Source organism: Psammomys obesus, unplaced genomic scaffold (assembly GCF_907164565.1).
Source record: "Psammomys obesus unplaced genomic scaffold, mPsaObe1.curated_primary_1811, whole genome shotgun sequence".
NCBI lineage: Eukaryota > Metazoa > Chordata > Mammalia > Rodentia > Muridae > Psammomys > Psammomys obesus.
Window position 1 is genome coordinate 96187 of NW_026590707.1, and position 20123 is coordinate 116309.

The 20123-nt window shown below is 42.9% G+C and overlaps 1 protein-coding gene and 1 pseudogene across 1 annotated transcript; both read right to left on the reverse strand.

Annotated features, from left to right (window-relative positions):
• Window positions 1–216: 216 nt before the first annotated feature.
• Window positions 217–649, reverse strand: LOC129678045 (ubiquitin-conjugating enzyme E2 variant 2-like; annotated as a pseudogene).
• Window positions 650–17932: 17283 nt separating this feature from the next.
• Cfl2 (cofilin 2) lies at window positions 17933–19320 on the reverse strand (the record flags this gene model as incomplete). Its single annotated transcript, XM_055608729.1, is given in 3 exon segments — window positions 17933–18721; window positions 18814–18890; window positions 19013–19320. Coding segments are annotated over 3 exon segments (498 nt in total), but the record flags the coding sequence as incomplete, so codon positions are not given.
• Between the last annotated feature and the right edge of the window lie 803 nt (window positions 19321–20123).

Consider the following 20123-nt stretch of genomic DNA (forward strand, 5'->3'; position numbering starts at 1 on the left):
AAGCAGAGAAAGAACGCAGAGAAAGGAGAATGGTGCCGCAGTTTTCGTTACCTGAAAACAGAATGGGCACATATAGGAAATATATCCCTACAGCTGTGCAGGTCATGTTACCAGCTGAAATTCTTTTACTTAATGTGTGGGTATTTTGCATGGTGATACTTAAGACAGTAGCCTGAGTAGAAGGCTGTTGATTTAAGACAAGTTTGAGATCCACTATTAGTTGTTGTATGTTTGTCCTTCCGGCGGCTGTGGAAGCTTCATATTTTCTTTGGACATCATTAGACGTCTTAGCTCTTGAAGTACAGCTTTAACGCTCTAGGAGTTTTGCCATTTTGCTAATACTGGAGTGCTCCGTGCATCCACCATTCCACTGGAACTGTTGACTCCATTCATATTAATTTTTGTTAGAAATCTACCTGATGCAGGAGCTTCTGGTTGTCTAGGTCCACATTCTACTTTCAAGCTATATAACCTGTTTCATAGTTTGTCCTTGGGGGCCCAATAATCATGCCTGGCCATCTTGTGTCATGTCTTCATCATCTTCAAGGCCCCAGCTAACCGTACCATCACTTACTCCTTTCCGTCCTTCTTCAAGTTCTTCCAACAAGCGAAAATTACGAGGAACTTTAACTCCTGTGGAAACCGCCATCTTCTCCGGCTACTGGACCTCAAACCTTGTTTTAAAAAGATATGCGGAACTAAATAAAAGCATGAGCAGAGAACCACTCTGTGTTTGGGAGTCACTGCCCGGGACTTCTTAGGCCATCAGTACGACACGAGGGTTAAGCTGGGCTAGACAACCGGAGGGGAAAGTCCCTGCTCTGCCCTATCGCTTCTGTAAAATGACCTAGTAGGAGGACGTCTGTCCTTTTTTATTGTCAAAAAGTTGTTGGAGGTTGGTCTAATGCTAATTACTGGCACTCAAGATCTGTTACTGCCCGCTGGATACACCTGTCGTTGTTTGTGTAGACCTGCCTAAAACGTTATACCTGATTGTTCATTAAATGGCCTCCACCTAGGCAGGGCAGAATGGGATAGGCGTGGCTAGGTTCCTGGGCTTTTGAGAATCACAAGAATCATGGGACAGACAGACAGGAAGAGAGGAAGGAGGATGATACCAGGATGCGTTAGCTGGAGAAGAAACATGTGGCGTCAGGAGGAAGGACTCCAATAATGGCATGGAAAGGCCCGGATGAAGAATAAAAGCAAGTATTTGTAAGATTATGGGTGAAAGATAGGATGGCATTGGATGGGCTGGGAGATGGGTCTAGACAGCGGAGGTAGGAATGTCTGCCCAACCCAAGGTAAATAAGGCAACTATAAATTTAACAGGTGTCTGTGTCTTATTAACACTGCCATGATAATCTTAGGTCTATTAATAGCCACTATATAGCCCAACGCTTTAAAAAAATTTACAACAAAAGGTTTTATTAGCTTTATTTGTGTGTGTGTCTGTTGTGTTTGTGGGGCTTCCGATAGTCATTTCTCTCCTTCCTTGCTATGGATTCCTGGAACTGAACTCGGACTGTCAGCCTTGGTGGCAGTCTCTCTAGCCTGGCCCTTTTATTATTTATTTACATTTCATGTGCATTGGTGTTTTGTGTGCATGTATATCTGGGTGAGGCTGGATTCCCTTAGAGTAGAGTGACAGACAGCTGTGAGTTGCCATGTGGGTGCTGGGACTTGAACCTAGGTCTTCTGGAAGAGCACCCAGTACTCTTAACTGCTGAGCCATCTCTCCAGCCCACTGGCCCTTTCCTTCTTGATCCCAGGGAGGTACACTCTGCAGAGCAAGCCCATCAGAAGTTCCCTTCACAGTCTGTGTTTGGAGGGCGATCCAGGTTTATATGTATTGTGTTTAAACAGTTTAACATTCACCTCTGGCAACGCTTTTGTTGCATCTTTATTTTTTTCTCCCCATCATCTATTCAGTTGCTTATTGCTGAATGCTTATTAGTTCACAGGTCTAGTTGTCTCTCCAGTTGGATTATAAGAGGCCTTGACAGGTTTCTTAAGCTAGCCTAAATAGTGTTCTACAAACAGACACTCAATAAATGCTTCCTAATGACTTCAGAAAAGCAAATTTACTTACCAATAAAAGACAATAAGAAATTTGATACAAAGGAGAAAAAGAGGAACCTTTGACTCTCCATGAAAGGGACTAAGAAATTACGCTTAAATAGCTTCTATTTACGAGTAGGAGTTTTGTTTGTGTATTTGTTTGAGGCAGGCTCTCACTGTATATCTCTGGCTCACCTGGGACTCACTATGTAGACCAGGTTAGCCCGGGATTCACAGACATCCATCTGCTCTGCCTGAGTGCTGGGATCAAATGTAGGCATCACCACTCCTGGCTTAATGGGGGATTAACTGTTTCTTTAATTGAAAGTTGTTGCTCAGCCATGTTTGGTGGCACAGGCCTGTGATCTCACACTCAGGGAGGCAGAGGCAGGAGTATCTCTGAGTTTGAGGCCAGCCTGGTGTACAAAGCAAGTCCAGGACAGCCAAGGCTACACAGAGAAACCCTATCTCAAAAAACAACAACAACAACAAAAGAGTTTGTGTTTGATTTTATAGGCTGGAGAGATGGTTCAGAGGTTAGGAGCACTGGCTGGTCCTGAGTTCAAATCCTAACAACCACAAGGTGGGTCATAACTATAATGAGAGCTTATGCCTTTTTCTGGCATGCGGGCGCACATGTAGGCAGAGCATTGTGTATATAACAAGCAAATCAAAAGAAAAGGCAAGAAAGTGGTTGCTCTAGCTGCTCAATCTCAGCACTCGGGAGGCAGAGGCCAGTGTATCTACAGAGCAAGTTCTAGGAAGACAGGATGGCTAAGGCTACACAGGGAAACCTTGTCTCGAAAACCAAAACAAGCACTTGTTTAGATACCTGGAAATCCTGGGCTTCTTTTTTTTTTTTAATAACTTATTTAAATTCATTTTATGTGCATTAGTGTGAAGGTGTCAGATCCATTAGAATTGGTGTTACAGACAGTTGTGACTGCCATGTGGGTGCTGGGAATTGAATCCAGGTCCTTCAGAAGAGCAGACAGTGCTCTTAACCATTGAGCCATCTCTCCAGCCTCAATCCTGGGCTTCTTTATCAATGGCAAAGAGTGGGGCAAACTTTCACTAGTGAGCACAGCATACAAACAGACGACAAAGAACACTGAAAAATTAAGATCTAAAATCTTTCTATCATTTTTCAGATTTATTTTATGTTTATGTACATGTGTCTGTCTGCCTCTTGCAGAGTTTGGTTCCAGGCAGCTACAACAGCCTGTAACTCCAGTTCCAAGGAATCGGATAATGCCCTTGTCTCTGTGGGCGCCCACACATATGTGGCATGCACACACACATAAATATACAAATACCAGAATGTCTTAGTGTCTCCATCGCTGTGAAGAAACACCACGGCCACAGAAGCTCTTATAAAAGAAAACCTTTCATTGAGGCTGGCCTACAGTTTCAGAGGTTTAGTCCATTATCATCCCCGCTGCGTGCATGCAGACATGGTGCTGGAGAAGGAGCTAAGAGCTCTACCTCTAGACCTGCAGGGAGCAGAAGTGACTATGTGTCAATAATCTTTTTTTTTCTTCTTCTTTTGGAGACAGATCTCATTAGGCAGCCCTGTCTGACCTGGAGGTGGCTGTGTAGATCATCAGTCAAGCCTTGAACCCTCAGAGGTGCTCCAGTCTCTGTCTCCCTTGACGGGATTAAAGGCATGAGCCACATGCACAACTCTTTGGTTGTTTTGTTTTTTGAGACAGCGTTTCTCTGTGTAGACCAGGTTGTCCTCAAACTCAGAGACCTGCCTCCCTCTCCTTCTTGTGCTGGGATTAAAGGCAGTTACTACCACCACTGGGCTGCTTATTTGCTTTGACACACACACACACACACACACACACACACACACACACAGACTTTGGGGCCGGAGAGATGGCTCAGGAGTCAAGAGCACAGCCGCTCCCCCAGAGGACCCAGGTCTAACTCCTAGTGTTCACATGGTGGCTCACAATGGCCTGTAACTGTAATCCCAGGGATCTCACTTCCTCTTCTGGCCCCCACAGGCTTTGTATGAAGTGGGGAACACAGACAGACATACAGGCAAAACACACACAGTAAATAAAAATAAAGCTTAACAACATTTACTCTTGGCCTGGAGACATGGCCCAGCAGGTACGATCACTGGCTCCTTCTCCAGCGTACCCAGTGTGGTTCCCGGCAACCAGACTCTGCTAACAACTATGTGTAACTCCATTTCCAGGGCATCCAACACTGTTCCGTACAGTCTAACATCCACACAGATAAATAAGTAGGTAATCTTTTAAAATGTGCTCATTATTTGTGTAAAGTATGTTCGTGTGAGTGTATGTGAGGGCAGGTGCATGAAGCCTGACTCCCTGGAACAGGAAGTGTAGGTGGCTGTGAGCTGCCTGATGTGGGTGCTGGGGACTGAGAACAGTGCAGCTCTTAATCATTTAGCCATCTCTCCAGTCCCCCCCCCCCCACAAAAAAAACAACACACACATTAGTTTGAAAGCCACAGGTGTGATCAGACGTGGTGGTGCATGCTTATACTCTAATGCTGAGGAGGGGAAGTTGAGCAGGCAGATCCGGATTCAAGCCAATATGGGCTACATGGCAAGACACTGTCAGGGAGGTGTGGGGAGGAGGGGAGATGGCAAATGTCAACATAGGGAGCAACGAAATGGGTTAGTGGTTAAAGGCACCTGCCGCCACGCCTGAGCTCAGCCTGTGGTGCCCATGGTGGAAGATACCTGACGCCCACAAGTATACTTCAAATGCATGCTGGCATGAGCTCACCACCCAGCCCTGATAAACAAGTAGAACGGAATAAAAATTTAAAGGTCAACACTAAAAATTAATCAAATTTTGGAGCTGGGAAGATAGCTTGATGACTAAAGTGCTGGCTGTGGCAGCATGAAGGCTTGAGTTCTGACCCCCAGCTCACGTAAAAGCTTGGCATAGAGGCACATATCTGTAGTTTCTGAGCTCCTAGTGACAGGGTTTGCTGGCTAGCCAGCCTAGCTGAGATGGTCCATGAGAGACCCTGCCTTAAAAAAACATAAGGTGGGGAAGAAGCTGGGAAATGGCTCAGTGGTTAAGAGTAGTGGGTTTGATTCTCAGCACCCACATGATGGAATTGTAACTCCAATTCCAGGAGATCCCTCTTCTGGCCTCTGCAGGTAATGAACACGTGTGGTCTACAGGCATACATGCAGGCAAAATACCCTTAATCACAAATTTCAAAATAAATAAGGCAGGGAGCTGGATGTGGTGGCATACATACGTATTTAATCCCAGCATCCTGGAGGTAGAGTCAGATCTCTGTGAGTTCAAGGCTGGCCTGATATACATGAAAATTTCCAGGCCAGCCAGGGCTACAATAGCAAGACCCTGTCTAAAAACAATAATAAAATAATACTTAAAAAATAAGGTAGAGAGCGATAGAGGAAGACCCTGGGCATTGATCACTGGTCTCCACAGGCAAGTGTATTTGCACACAGTTGTGCAAAACACACACACACTCACACTCTCTGCTAGTGAACTGTGGGAAATGGATGACGTCCTGAGTGGATGTGCTTTGTTGACATGAGCACAGCATGTCTAGGACCCGCGTCTCATCTCAGATCTATGGAAATGGCAACTCTTTCACCAGGCCAGGCTCAGGGCATTGGCAAATCCCAATCAAAGGAAGAAATGTGCGGACAGAAGTACAGAAGTGCGGACCGCAGCCTCCTGGATGGCTTCAGCCCGAGACGGCGCCCTGCATGGCCGCCTACTGAAGGCTGCTGAGCCGCCTTGCGGCTGTCTGCAGTAAGCCCCTCCTCCATTCAGATGGGTAAGGTAAATGTGCCGATTACCAGCCTGCCCCACCAGGGCAGCTCCGTCATGTGACCACGCAATAAGGTTGCAAATAATATATGATCACACTGTGAACTCAGAGATTGTGCTGTTTACTGGGAATTCTAGTGCTCGTTGCGGTGTGGCTCAACCGAGACGCACTCCTTTGATCCAAGCGCTTTCTGTTTGAGTAAACAAGATTAAATAAAGTCAACCGTAGATTAAAAGGCAGAGCAAGCGACCAGTCAACAGGTTTGTCACGTCTTCATTCCTTCCTCACCTCAGTTAAGTCAGTCCCTAATGGCACAGAATACAGCAATGAAAAGTTTAATCCAATAAGAAGTATGTCATTTCTCCTTCCACCTCTCAGTTACCCACCCTAGATGCACTTTTTGTTGATTTAATCCAGGGATCCAGTATTTTCTTCTTATTTTTTTTCTTTCTTTTTTTAATTGAAAATAGATTTTTTTTCATACAATATGTTCTGATTATGGTTTCCTCTCCCCCAAATCCTCCCAGATCCTCCCCACCTCCCTACTCACCCAAATCCACAGCCTCTTTCTCTCTTTTCATTAGAAAACAGACATCTAAAAAAGAAAAAAGTAATAATAAAATAAGAAAAATAAACCTGAGTAGGACAAAACAATCAAACAGAAAAAGATCCACAAGAAACACATATAGACACAGAGACAGACATATTGGCAAACACAGAAATCCCATAAAAACACAAAATCTGAAGCCATACGATAAGCAAAAGACCTTTAGGGTAAGAAAAAAAAATTTAAATGTCCAGGCAAAGCATTCTGAGACCAAAAACAAAACAACTAACCTTTCAAAACTACCATTGCATTTGTATTGTGTTGGCCATCAATGGTGGGGCGTGGGGCCTGGCCTTAAGAGTAGTTTCCAGAGAAACTCCATTGGCGAAAACTAATTGGAGATAGCTTCTGGGTTAGGGATGTGGGCTTGCGTCCACTTCCACCCTGAGCACTGGGACCCCATCAGGCCCATATTTGTGTAGGCCCTGGGCATGCTGCCAGTCTCTTTGAGAGTTCATGTGTGCAGTGGTCTGGCTGTGTCCAGAAGGCCTTGTTTCCTTGTGTTCTCCATCTCCTCTATTTTCTTCCTCCCATACTTTCTCATTACAGTATCAGTCAGATGTATGTCGGAGAGCCAGCACTCTGCTTTAGAAGGGAGTGGTTCTTCAACTACTACAGGTTTCACATTTGACTGTGTGACATGGTAGCTGCAGGACTACCTCTCTGGCTAACTCCACTGGCTGGGCTGCTTGACATGGGCTATGGACAGCTTTCCCTTCTCAGAACAGCACCATCCCTTAGGGCCCAGCTGGAATACTACTTCTGTAAGGCCTTCCATAGCTCATCCTAATTCCCTCTCCTCCGAAGTCTTGTAGTCCATCATTGCACTAGCACAGCACATGAAGAAAAGGCATACATATAAATAATTAAACTTTTTTGAGAATGAAAAAAGGCACAGGTGTTTGCTGAATGGAACTGAGTTTGATGTTCTGATCTGAGTAGTTGGGAAGCAGATATGGGACACTTCCAGAGTGATTCACAGCTGCAGGGTGATCAAATTTCTCCATAGTAAACATAAGTCTTATGTTGCTGTAATCCCAGGGATTACCAGACCCTCTTGAAACATCAGCAAACAAGAAACAAACACTCTTTTATGCTAAATTAAAATGAAGGAATTACTATTAGGCTTGCAGGATTTGAGACAAATTAATAAAAATTACTTTTCTATCTTTTGTAGAGTGCATCTGCTTAATGCAGAACACAGGCACCCTGTTACATCTTTAATCTTTTAGCAGAGATAAACAGGATAGAGGTGGTTTAATTCCAGCTAGAATTAATACCTATTAAATTTTATCATACAAGTAATAGAAAAGTTGAGTTCTGACATTTTAAATTATTTTGTAAAATAATTCAATAATAAAATAAGTGGTGCATATTATTAATGCAACAAAAAGTAGGAGGCACAAAAATACAGGAAAACTTGTGGGCTCACATATTTGTAGTAAAAATACAAATAAAGTAGGCATGATGACAAGCCTGTAGCACCAGAACTAGGGAAGTAGAGGTGGGAAGATCAGGAGTTCAAGACCATCCTTGCTACCTATCAAGTTCTGTGAGAACCTGAGCTATATGCTTTATGATGTCGTCTCAAGAAACTGAAACCAACCAAACACACACACACACACACACACACCATAAAATACACAGCCTTGTTGGTATGCTGGTGCAGAGCTCTAATCCCAGAACTCAGGAGGCAAAATCACCTCTGTTTTGAGGCCAGTGTGGTCCACATAGAGAATTCCAGGACAGCCAGAGCTACGAGGTAAACCCTGTTCTCAAAAGAAAGATTTATCTTATGTCTGTTACGTATTCACATGCGCTTTCAAGTGCCCTGAGGAAGCGAAGAGAGTGTTGGTCTCCTGCAGCTGCTATTACAGGTGTTTGTGAGCTGCTCATGTGGGGATTGGGAATTGAACTCTGATCGTCTACATGAGGAGGATGCTGAGCCACTGCCCCCCAACCCCTTCCTGAGGCAAGGTTTCTCTGTGTAGCCCTAGCAGCCTTAGAACTCTGTAGACTAGGAAGCAGAAGCAGGATTGTAAATTCAAGGGTAGCCTGGGCTATACCTGGGCTGGCAGGATGAGATAGCAGGAAAGGCACATGCATGCTCTTTCCAAATAAATATTTTTATAAAAAGATATTTAAAGAACAGCAAATCAGTCCTTGTGCATGCCATGTAAGCCATGCCAGCCTTAGTATCAATCTTTCTGCCACTGTCTCTAAAGTGTTAGGCTGTGTGCTAATTTTAAAAATTAACTAACTTTAAAAATTACTTTTACTGGGCTGGAGAGATGGCTCAGGGGTTAAAAGCAGTGGCTACTCTTCCAGAAGTCCTGAGTCCAGTTCCCAGCAACGACATGGTGGCTCACAACCATTTATAATAAGATCTGGTGCCCTCTTCCGGACTTGCTTTGTAGACCAGGCTGGCCCCAAACTCACAGATATCTGCCTGCATCTACCTCCAGAGTGCTGGGATTAAAGGCGTGTGCCACCACTGCCCAGCTGCTAGGCCTTGAATTTTTAAAATCTCAAATTCTATGAGTTCTGACTATAATTGTGAGATCATCTCTTCCTTTTAGTTGTGCTTTCCTCCAGTATTCTGAAGCTGTTAGTAAACTCATGTATTTATGGTCATTTTCTTTTCTTGACACAAGATTTCACCATGAAGCTCTGGCTGGCCTGAAACTCAACACATAGACCAAGCTGGTGTCAAACTAAGAGCTCTACCTGCCTCTGCATCCTGAGTGCTGCCACTGAAGGCATGTGCCATCATGTCTTACTGGTCATTTTTCTTTCTGATGAACTGACTCACTCATTTATGTACTGTCCCTCTGTCTTTGGTAATAATCTTTCTCTTCAAGTCTATTATTTTTTTACTTTAGTATAAAAATTCTTAGAAATAAAAACATCACACACAAAAATAAATTAAGTTTTAACATAGTTACTGTTATGCTTGCCTTCTTTTACCATTACTAATACCTTTTTTTTTGGGGGGGGTTTCAAGACAGGGTATCTCTGTGTAGCCCTGGCTGTCCTGGAGCTGAGCTCTGTAGACTAGGCTAGCCTTGAACTCAGAGATCCACCTGCTTCCTAAGTGCTAGAATTAAAGATGTGGGCTACAACTGTCTAGTCTTAATTTTTTATATGTAATTTCTTTTTAATTTAAAATTTCTATAGATAGCAGGTATGGTTATGGTTTGTGTGTGTGTGTGTGTTTTGATACCAGCACTTGGGAAAGCAGAGGCAGGCAGATCTCTGTGAATTTGAGGCCAACCTGGTCTACACAGTGAGTCCAGGACAGCCAAGTCTAAATAGTGAAATACTGTCTCAAAAATTTTTCTATCCAGGCACAGTGGCGTACGCCTGTAACCCCAGCACTCTGGAAGGCAGAGGCAGGCAGATCTCTGTGAGTTCAGGGCCAGCCTGGTCTACAAAGTGAGTCCAGCAGCCAAGGCTACACAGAGAAACCCTGTCTGGAAAAATAAAAAATTAATAGAGGAAATATTCTGGGATTAAAAAAAGATTTTAAATTACATGCATGCATGTGTGTCTGCGTACATGAGCAGCTGCCCATGAAGGTCAGAAGGCCGGGAGCTGGACTGACAGGTGGTTATTAGCCACCTGAAGTGGGTGCTGAGAACCAAACCCAGGTCCTCTTCAGGAGCAGTTTCCACTCTTAACTACTGAGCCATCTCTCCAGCCCCAGGCATGCTTCCTTTTAGAAGACAAGGCTTTGCCATATAGCCCAGGCTGGTCTGAAACTATAGAATCCGGCCTGGCCTTGAATTTGTTCTGCATCCCAAGTGCTAGAATTATGAACATACCTTAACCATTTCCAGCTTGAACATTTTTTTTTAAATCATTTATAAGAATCTGTTTTACCCAGGCACAGTGGCACATGCCTATAATCCCAGCACTTAGGGAGGCGGAGGCGGGCAGATCTCTGTGAATTTGAGGCCAGCCTGGTCTACAAAGGAGCCCAGGATAGCCAAGGCTACACAGAGAAACCCTGTTTCAAAAAATTCAACCCAACCAACCATCCAAAAAAGAATGTCTTTATAACTAGAATATTTATTCCATTTATACTTAATGAAATTTATTTGGTTGTGTTTAGTTTGTCAGGGTTCAAAAATCTTCAGAATTCTGTTTTTCATTTTTTTGTTCCAGTCCTGTCTGGCCTGGAACTTGTAGTGGAGACCAGGCTAGCCTTGAACTTCTGTTGAGCCTCTTACTTCTGCTCTCTGAGTAAGTACGCCACTTCATCTAGCTTCAGAATTCAGTTATTTATTTATCGCCAGTTTGGCTATGTTCCTTCCATCTTCTCTGCTTGTAAAGCCCAACAACTTGCTTCTCATTGCTCTAGAGGCTGGTAGCCCATGAGCAAGACAGTAGCTGGCGCAGCGTCTGTCAGCTTGCTCTCTGGCGCTGCGTCCTCAATGGGAGGGCTTACATTTCGTTTAGTACTTTCTTCTCTTTCCAGCCTATTCACAGCAACCCTGCAGCACTTCTCAGGGAGTTAACAACCTTGAGCTCACACATCTCTGCTCTGAGTACCCTGTCCACTCTGCAATAGCTATTAGTGCCTTCTACACAAATGCTCTAATCCTCAGATTTTTATTAAAAATAAAAAAGCTACCTTGGCCTACCATAATAAAGGAACTTTGGGTCTGGATGTCTGTGCATCAATGCTAGAGTCCTTGATTATCTTGGGCGAAGCTCTAGGTTCCATCCCCAACACTGCAGTAAAACAACAACAAAGAAAAACTAAAGCATGTTTCTTTGGCAAGTAGATCAACACAAAATAAAAACATGGAAAGAGCTCTACTAAGCTGGCTTCCTAATAAAGATAAGTCCAGGGGCTGGAGAGGCGGCTCAGCAGTTGATAGCACCTGCTGCTTTTCCAGAGGTCCTGAGTTCAATTCCCGGCACCCACACGGTGTCCCATGACCATCCATAAAGGGATCTGATGCCCTATTCTGGTGTACAGTATGTAGATATGAGCAGAGCACTCATACATAAAATAAATCAATAAGCAAATTTAGGATAATTGTAAAGTAGCAAATATTCAATAAATACATTACTGAAGATGTTATAGTATCAAAGTTGAAAATCAACAGTTTTACTTTCTTTAAAAACAAAACAAAACAAAAAAACCAGGGCTGGGCTTGGTGTGTCTTTGTTCTCTGGCAGAGGCAGACAGATCTCTGGCAATAAAACCCGAGAGGTCTCACCACAGGAACACATGGAATAACAGAAAATATGACCCGATAGTATGCCATTAATTAAATGCCTTTCCACTGTGGAAAAATTACTTCATCTGCATAAAATAAATTGTTTCAAGTTTTTGTTTTGCCTAATAAACTTATAAGTTGTTGTATGTATATAACCAAATTAGCTGCCAGAGGTGGGAAGAAATCAATGAAATCATCCAGCTTGATAACTAAGGCCACTCTCTAGTGACTAGGTCCAGGCTATATATGAGGAAACCTAAGGACATGGACTGGCATTTTATTGTTTTGAGGTAAAGTCTCCCTGTGTTTAAGCTGGCCTTGAGGTAATGAATGCCTCAGTTCCCAATAGCTGAACTCCAGTTTATAAATCAGGGCTATCCTCTGTGTCCTCTCATAGTGTAGATTTATCTTTATTTAGCGATCACTTTAGGGATTATGTAACATAAACAGACAACACTTTACATTTTATAGATATAGTCACTATGCCTGTCTGATATTTTGTTGTTCTAAGACAAGATGTTATGTAGCTCTGGCTGTCCAGGAACTAGACCAGGTTGGCCTTGCACATACAGATATAACATACTTGCCTCTGCCTTCCAAGTGCTGGATTAAAGGTGTGTACTATATGCCCAGCTTTGTAGTTTTTTAAATGCTGCTTTGAATACATTTATGGAGGTCAAAGGTTCTCTCCTGCGGGTCCCAGGCATCAAACTCAGTTGTCAGGCTTGCTAACAAGCACCTCTACCTGCTAAGCCTGTACTCTACTCTTTTTTTTTTTAAATAAATAAGATTTATTTATTTTATGTATGAGTGTTCTATCTGCATTTACACCTGCCAGAAGATCAGTTCACATTATAGATGGTTGAGAGCCACCATGTGGTCACTGGGAATTGAACTCATGACCTTTGGAGGGACAGACAGTGCTCTCAACCACTGGGCCATCTCTCCAGCCCCCTGTATTCTATTCTTAAAAGTAATTTTAAAGATTACTTGGTTTTATGAAATAATTTCTGTACCTTATTATTTTCAGCCTTTTGTTTTGGAACAGGGTTTTTGTAGCCCAGGCTAGCCTGGAATTCACTATGTAGCTCAGGATGGCCTTGAACTTAAGCATGGGGAACATGGGTATGCACCACTCCTGCTTTGGGGAGACTGGAATACAAGGGCTGTGCCTGCTAGGCAAGAGCTCTGTCAACAGGGCTCCATCCGCAGCTATTTTTAGCACTTTAAGACACTGTCTTACTGCGTAGCTAGGCACGCCTGGCTTTAAATTCATGGTGACTGTCTTGCTTCTGCCTGTCAAGTGCTGGGAGTACAAGTCTGCACCATTAAGAATTACTTCTGAGCTTTTTTTTTGATACAGGGTTTTTTTGTATAGCCTTGGCTGTCTTGGACTTTCTTTGTAGACCAGGTTGGTCTCAAACTCAGGGAGCTCCACCTGCCTCTGCCTCCCGAGTGCTGGGCACTGGGATTACAGGTGTGCGCCACTGCGCCTGGCTAGCTTAGCTATTTTTCAATCACCTTTTTTCTTTAAAAAATTTTTTCTAAATATAGTCTCACGTAGCCCAGAGTGGCCTCAACCTCATTATAGAGCTTCCAGGCCTGCCAAGGGTACATAGTGGGGTTTGTCTCAACAAACAAGAATTAAAGGTCTCTGTGACAATCCAGGCAACAGATGCTCATGTACAGCAAACTATACAATGTCCTTTGCTCAGAACTGACAGGGTGGCCTGGTGGAGTGGAACATGCTAGTAGTCCAGGTTTGATGCTGCATGCCTCTAATTCTAGCACTTCCATGGGGACAGGAGGGTCAGGAGTTCAAGGACACCTCTACATATAGTAAGTCTGAGGCTAGCCTGAGCTTTGTGAGATCCTTGTCACAGAAAAAAAAAAAAAAAAAAAAAAAAATTCCCCAAATCACAGATTTCAACACCATGGATAAGAACTTTATGACTTTTCTTTCATTTTACTTTATTTGGAGGCAAAAGGTCAGATCTCACTGCTCACACATGAGACACCCAAAACACTGAAAAGTTATGGACATTAATCCAGAAGCCACACTGACTATCGTCTATGCTGTTTGTGTGTAAGTGTGTTACGTGCGCATGGCTGTGGAGTCCAGAGGTTGCCATCCAGTGTTGCTCACCTGCTTTTCTGCTAAGGCTTTCTGACTGAAACTGGAGTTTCCAGACATGGCTAGGCTGGCCTGTCTCCCTCTACCCAGCTGAGCCACCCTAGCACCCTACACTTCTAAAAGCAGAGGTTCTTTCTCAGCTAACCAGTATTTAAACTACGAGAGCAAGTGTAACTGTTACAAAAACAGAATCACTGATTTTCAATAAAGCAGCCTACTTCCCACCTTAGCTTCCCAAGTGCTGGGATTACAGGTCTGGAGCGCACCAGCCGTTGTTTGCCTCTTTCCTTCTTTCATCTTCTGCTAAAGGAAAGTGGTGAGGCTGGAGAGCGAGCGCAGCTGTTAGAGCATCTGCTGCTCTTGCAGGGGACCTGGATCCCGATCCCAGCGCCACCCTGCGGCCCACAGCCACCTATTGCTCCTATGCTCTCCTCTGGTTTCCCGGACCCTAGGCAAGCCATGGCACACACACATATATGCACTCCAACACATTAAATCAAAATAAATTCATCTTTAAAGGTAAGTGGCTTAAAACTTAATTTACACAGCATTTTCCTGATTTTACAAAGCATTTCCGCCTGGCAGCACAATCCCCAGATTTGATTCCCAGCACTGCGAAGCACAAAGTATTTCTACATTTGATACTCAGACACCAGATACGGCAGATACTATCTTTTCCTATATTTGGCTCAAAAAACCCTGAAACTCAACAGGTGTGACGTTTTACATCTTTAATCCCAACACTCAAGAGGCAGAGGCAAGCAGATCCTTGAGTCTGAGGCTCAAGGTAGACCAGTCAGCCTGGGTCTACCATAAGTTCCAGGCTGGCCAGGGTAGGATGGGGAGTCCTTATCTCAAACAAAGCAAAATTAAAAACCTTAAACCTATGCTATCTGAAAAGCGGGTCACATTCAGAGGCCTTTACCGTTCGTACAGGGTCTTGCTTTGTAGCTTTGGCCTGGAACTTGATAGATAACGCAGGCTGACCTCAAACTTGCACTGATCCTTCTGTCTCAACCTCCTGAGTGCTGGGATCATAGGTTTGCACCATGATACCGGCCTTTCAATGGCTCTTACACCCAAAGAAGTCAATGCTCATGGAATTTTGTATAGTCTTAATACTAAATTTGCAAATAAAGATAGGACCTAAGAACACAAGTCCTGCTAGGTGTGGTGGCACATACTTGTAATCCCAGCACTGTGGGAGGCAGAGGCAGGCAGATCTCTTGGGTTTGAAGCCAACCTGATCTACAAAGTCAGTCCAGGACAGCCAAGGTTATACAGAGAAACCCTGTCTTGAAAAACAAACCAAAACAAACAAAAAACAAGTCCCTGCTTCCCATTTATTTATCTGTGTGTGTGAATATGTGGAAGTCAGAGCACACCTTGCACCTTTCGGGAGTTGATTCTCCTACCATGTGAACTCAGGACTTCAGACTCAGTGGCAAGTGCCTCTATCCACTGAGCCATTTAGCCAGTCCTAAGAGTTGCTGTAGAGTCTGTTTCCATAGTCTAGGCTAGCCCCAAAATTCCTGTAATCCCTCTGCTTCAGCCACTGACTGCTAGGATTGCAGGTATGTGCCACATCTGGCTCAAGGTTTTTTTTTTTTTTTTTTTTTTTTTTAACCAGAGGGAGCCCTTAAATTTTACTTACCACAGCTGAGATTACTCCTTAGTGAGAAACCACCTTTAAAACACCACATAAGAGATGGCCCAGCAGCTCAGAGCACGTGTTCTTTCAGAACTGGGGACTAAGGCCTACACGGCAGCTAACAACTATCTATAATGCCAATTCCAGGGCATCCGTTGCCTTCTCATCTCTGCAGGCCCCAGGCACTCACATGGCACATAGACACAGATGCAGGCACACCACCCATGCACATAAAACAAAAACAAATCTTTCTAAAAATCCTCTACATTAGGTCCTACAAAGGGCTTGTATCAGAGGACTGCTGGAATACTCAGCGATACTCTTTGTGGGCGTCATGTAGCCCAGGTTGGCTTGGAATTCACCATGTAGGTGACCTTGAGTGCTGATCCTGTTTCTGAAACCTCTGGAGTGTTGGGATTTCAGCTATGTGCCATCAAGCTTAATTCTGAAATTTGGATTTCTAAGATCTTATCTATTATCACCATGTCTCTGTGTGCGTGGTATGTGTGTGCACAGGTACGTGCCACTGCTAAGTGTGGAGGTGAGAGGACAACTCTGCAGGGCCAGTTCTCTCCTTCCACCTTTAAGTGGGAACTGTGCTCACACTGCCACGCTTCTGCCAGGAGTGTCTTTACCTATGAAGTCAGCTCTCTGGCCTGAAAACACGATCTCTAAATGAGGCGTATTAACTAAAACCCTAAAAAAGAGCTACAGATAATATTGCCTCTTTAATCCACAAATCTTAGTTTTCCAATTGTCAGTGTTTTAAAATAGAAGTAAACACATCTCAACAGCTTTAAATATTTTCATGTACTTTATTTTTAAAACACTTATAATTTTGCAAGCTAGCAGTAAAATATTGCCCTTAATATTTTACTAATTAGCACCGTATGCCTTTTAAAGCTAACTGGAACATTGTTTCACTGTAAATGATTGCAAAATAAGATGTCAAATTGTCTCAACATAAGATAAAATTAAATTAAATAATTATTTTTTGGCTGTAGGCACATATGTGTACTTTAAAGATGAATTTAACTACATTAATATATTTGCCAATCTAACAAAATTAAAGTATAAAAGTATAATGGTTTAAAGCAGTATTTAACCTCTGAAATTATTCTTAAAAAGCACATAAAGAAATTGAGAAGGCAGCCATAAAAACAAAAGATCACTCCTTTACTTTTTAGAAATCTCTTAATGTTGGGAGAATAGTGAAATAACTTGGTGAAAAGTCCTTTGGTGCAAAGATCAGTTAAACATACAGTTTAGTACATACTACCATTCTCATGCTTTGCTTATTAGCAGCCTTACCAAAAAGCCACGGAAAGATCAGGAACTCACAGGGACAGCTGGAAGGCTGAAATAAAATTGCTTCGTGCTAAAAACACCCCAAGTTAGTTGTACAATTTTAAATGGCAGCCTAGATATTTAACAGCTATGTTTTACTGTTCTCATCTGAAAAAAAAAAAAACCAAACTTTCAAAGAGGTAGAAAAAAATTAATTATACTTAAATTACTTCCATATATTTAAAAAAAATATTTTTGTTTCCTATATTCTGACAAAAGCATTCTGCAGAGTTATGGCATAAAAGTTCAGAGTCACAAATGACTGTTCGCTAGCACGCCTGTCTTGCATACCAGAGAATCAAGTCCAGTTTTGCCATCTGTGGATGACTATGACAAGATACAAAAGCATGTGTTTGCCATAAATAGCTCTGGCTAATAGCAAAGTGCGCACATTGAGCAGATCAGATTCTCTATAAGGAGAACTCTCTGGACCACAGCCAAAACCCATTACTAATGTTTAAGACTGCTATGCCATTTTTCTTTTTCCAATTCAATCTGGAAAAGATATTAAGGAATCTAGCTGAAATGAACATTCCTAAACACCAAAATCATTATTAATCCTTTGAATGACATTTTACAAATTAATTTCATTTGACCAAGTAATAAAAACATCCTACTTCTACCAATCAATTATTCAGTAATGTAACTGTGAATTAATATCCTAATTTATCTAGAAAATAAGATACTGAAGTATGTCAAAGTTAAAAAAAAAATCCTGCTTTCTATAGTAGAACATATTTATAAAAGTACCACTCTTTTTATGATTGTAGGTAAGTGATTTTAAGATATCTTTAAACCAACGAAATCTAACAATTTGGAAAAAGACACGAGTGCTGTATTGAAGGGAAAAAAATTCCAAGTATCAGTGTAGAGCTTAATCACTGTTTACCCTAAAATTTCACATAATAATTTGCAAAAATTTCCAAGGAAAACAAGGCAACATTCTGTCATATGCCACAATTTTTATTGCAACGTGGCCACTTTCGTGAGGGCAGAAGTTTGATCTCAAAACAATGTTCCATTTAAGGCTCTTTTGTACAGAAATTGCCATCATGACTGATATTCAAAACATCGGTAGGGTTTCAAGACTCATATGGTAAACATAAAACTCCTACATTTATTCAGTAGCGTACACTCAATGGGAAACCAAAGACATCAACATTGAAGAAAATACGCAGGTAAGAGGAATGAACTCTGAGATACTATGATGAATTAATGACGGGTAATGAAACTTAATTGGCATTCTTTTTAAGGGATTAAATGCATTACAAAAAAAAAGTGCTTTTAGCGCATAGTGTTAAATCTGTGCTACCATGTCATAAAAACAGGCTTGCCAAGGCAGGTGAGGTGTATGAATGCTCCAGCACCTCAGAGAACTGTAATCAAGTGCAACTATAAATAATACTGAAAAGTTTCCCATCTGACCAGTGGATAATACTTTCAAGGCATTCAATTAGCTTACCCCTTGCAGTACTCTAAGCTAGTCACACTGACAGTCACATCCATTATTGTGCTCCCTGCAAGGAAGGCATGGAACCAGTTGTTTTGGCTAAAATAAGACGGGGAAGGCATTCCTCGGGTTCTACATAAAAGTGGCCGCATTAAACAGTCTAATGGCAATCACTGACAGGCTTCTTAAACTCATTCATTCATTCATTGTGTTGAAAGGGACCAGTGGAAAGGGAATAAACAAAAAACAGAACCTAATACGATTCCAGTGGACTGAGCTGGAGAAATGTAAGCCCCTTAAGATCAAATGGCACTTGGCTATTATTTTATAGTGGCTTTCCTTCGAGAGAAACGACCACACTGCCTCCCAGTTTCTCTCCCAGCGTCGAGCGGTCTTTAATATCGTCCAAGCCATTTACTTGCCACTCATGTTTAATACCTAAGAGAAAAAAGAAAAAACACATCCCATTAACCTTACTATAATTTTTAAAAAATCTTTTTTTTTCTGCATAAAACAGTCAATGTTTATACCTGTAAATTTCTTTTTAATGGCATCTTTAGAGCTAGCATAAATCATCTTGCTTTTTAACGGAGCACTTTCAGGAGCCCTACGGGGAGGGAAGGGGGGAGAAAATGTTGAATTTCAAAAGAAAAACAAAGGCAAAAACTGACTATGATAAAAATAATCCTTGCATTTTAAAAAGTACTTTTTTCTTTTGTTTTTACACACCAGAATATAAATACTAGGTCTTCTTTCTTAGACTCTTTTGTTTCGTACGTGGCATCGTACAGAGCGTATCGGCAATCATTCAGAGGTAGCAACTTCACAAAAGATGTGTAGGGGTCCTCTACAGTATCACCAATGTCACCCACCAAGATCTGCTTTGCTTCCTCTACAATTATTTGTCTTTTGTCATCGCTTAAACAGAAGAGAACTGCTTTCTTTCTTTTTTTGATCTCCTCTTGTGTAGAAGATTTTCTTACTTTCATATCATTAAAAACTTTGATGACTTCATCATTCACTGTAACTCCAGATGCCTGAAAACAAACAAAGGACGGAAATTTAGAACAAGTATTTTGGCTTTAGTCAGAATCACTGACTAACAAGGCTTCAACCTCAGTCTGGACGGACTATTTCAAAAACTGCACCAAACAGCGTAAGCAGTCCTATTAGATCTGTCTCATTTAACTATCAGAAGACACACCTAAAATGCCCAACTCCTACTGCCCATTCATCCTTCTTAAAGGAGTACGGGGAAAAAAGGCTAACGGGAGGGTGGGAAGGGACAAATACGAGTTAAGCCATGCCTGAAATGTTTCCTATTTCACTGGGTGATGTCAGAGCTTCAGGAGCAGCAGCAAAAAATACCTTCTGTATTGTGTCAACGCTGCAGGCCTTACACACACACACACACACACACACACACACACACACCAGGATTTCGGCTAATGCTTCTACTGCTTTTTCTTTAAAGTCGTCTCAGCCACTGATGCTTCCTCATAAGGAAAGAGAATCAGTGCGTAAACTCCAACCGCTGCACGGTTACAGCAAAAACGCACCACCGCCCATTGGCAGCCGCTTCCAAAGTAACGGGTGCGGCGGGGAGCTGCCCCGGCGGGGAGGCGGGGAGGCGGGGAGGCACGGGCGTCCCACCTGCTCAGTGTCCTCACGACGGTTGCACGGGCGGCCTCCTGGAGCCTCGCCGGGCTCCCGGGCACGCACCGACCTTACCGCGCTCCGTTAGCAGCCCCCGGCGGTGCCGGGCCGAGCGGCGCCCCCGGCTGGGACCCGCCGAGCGGCCCTCTCGCGCCGGGCCCGCGCCGGGCCCTCCCGCCCCGGG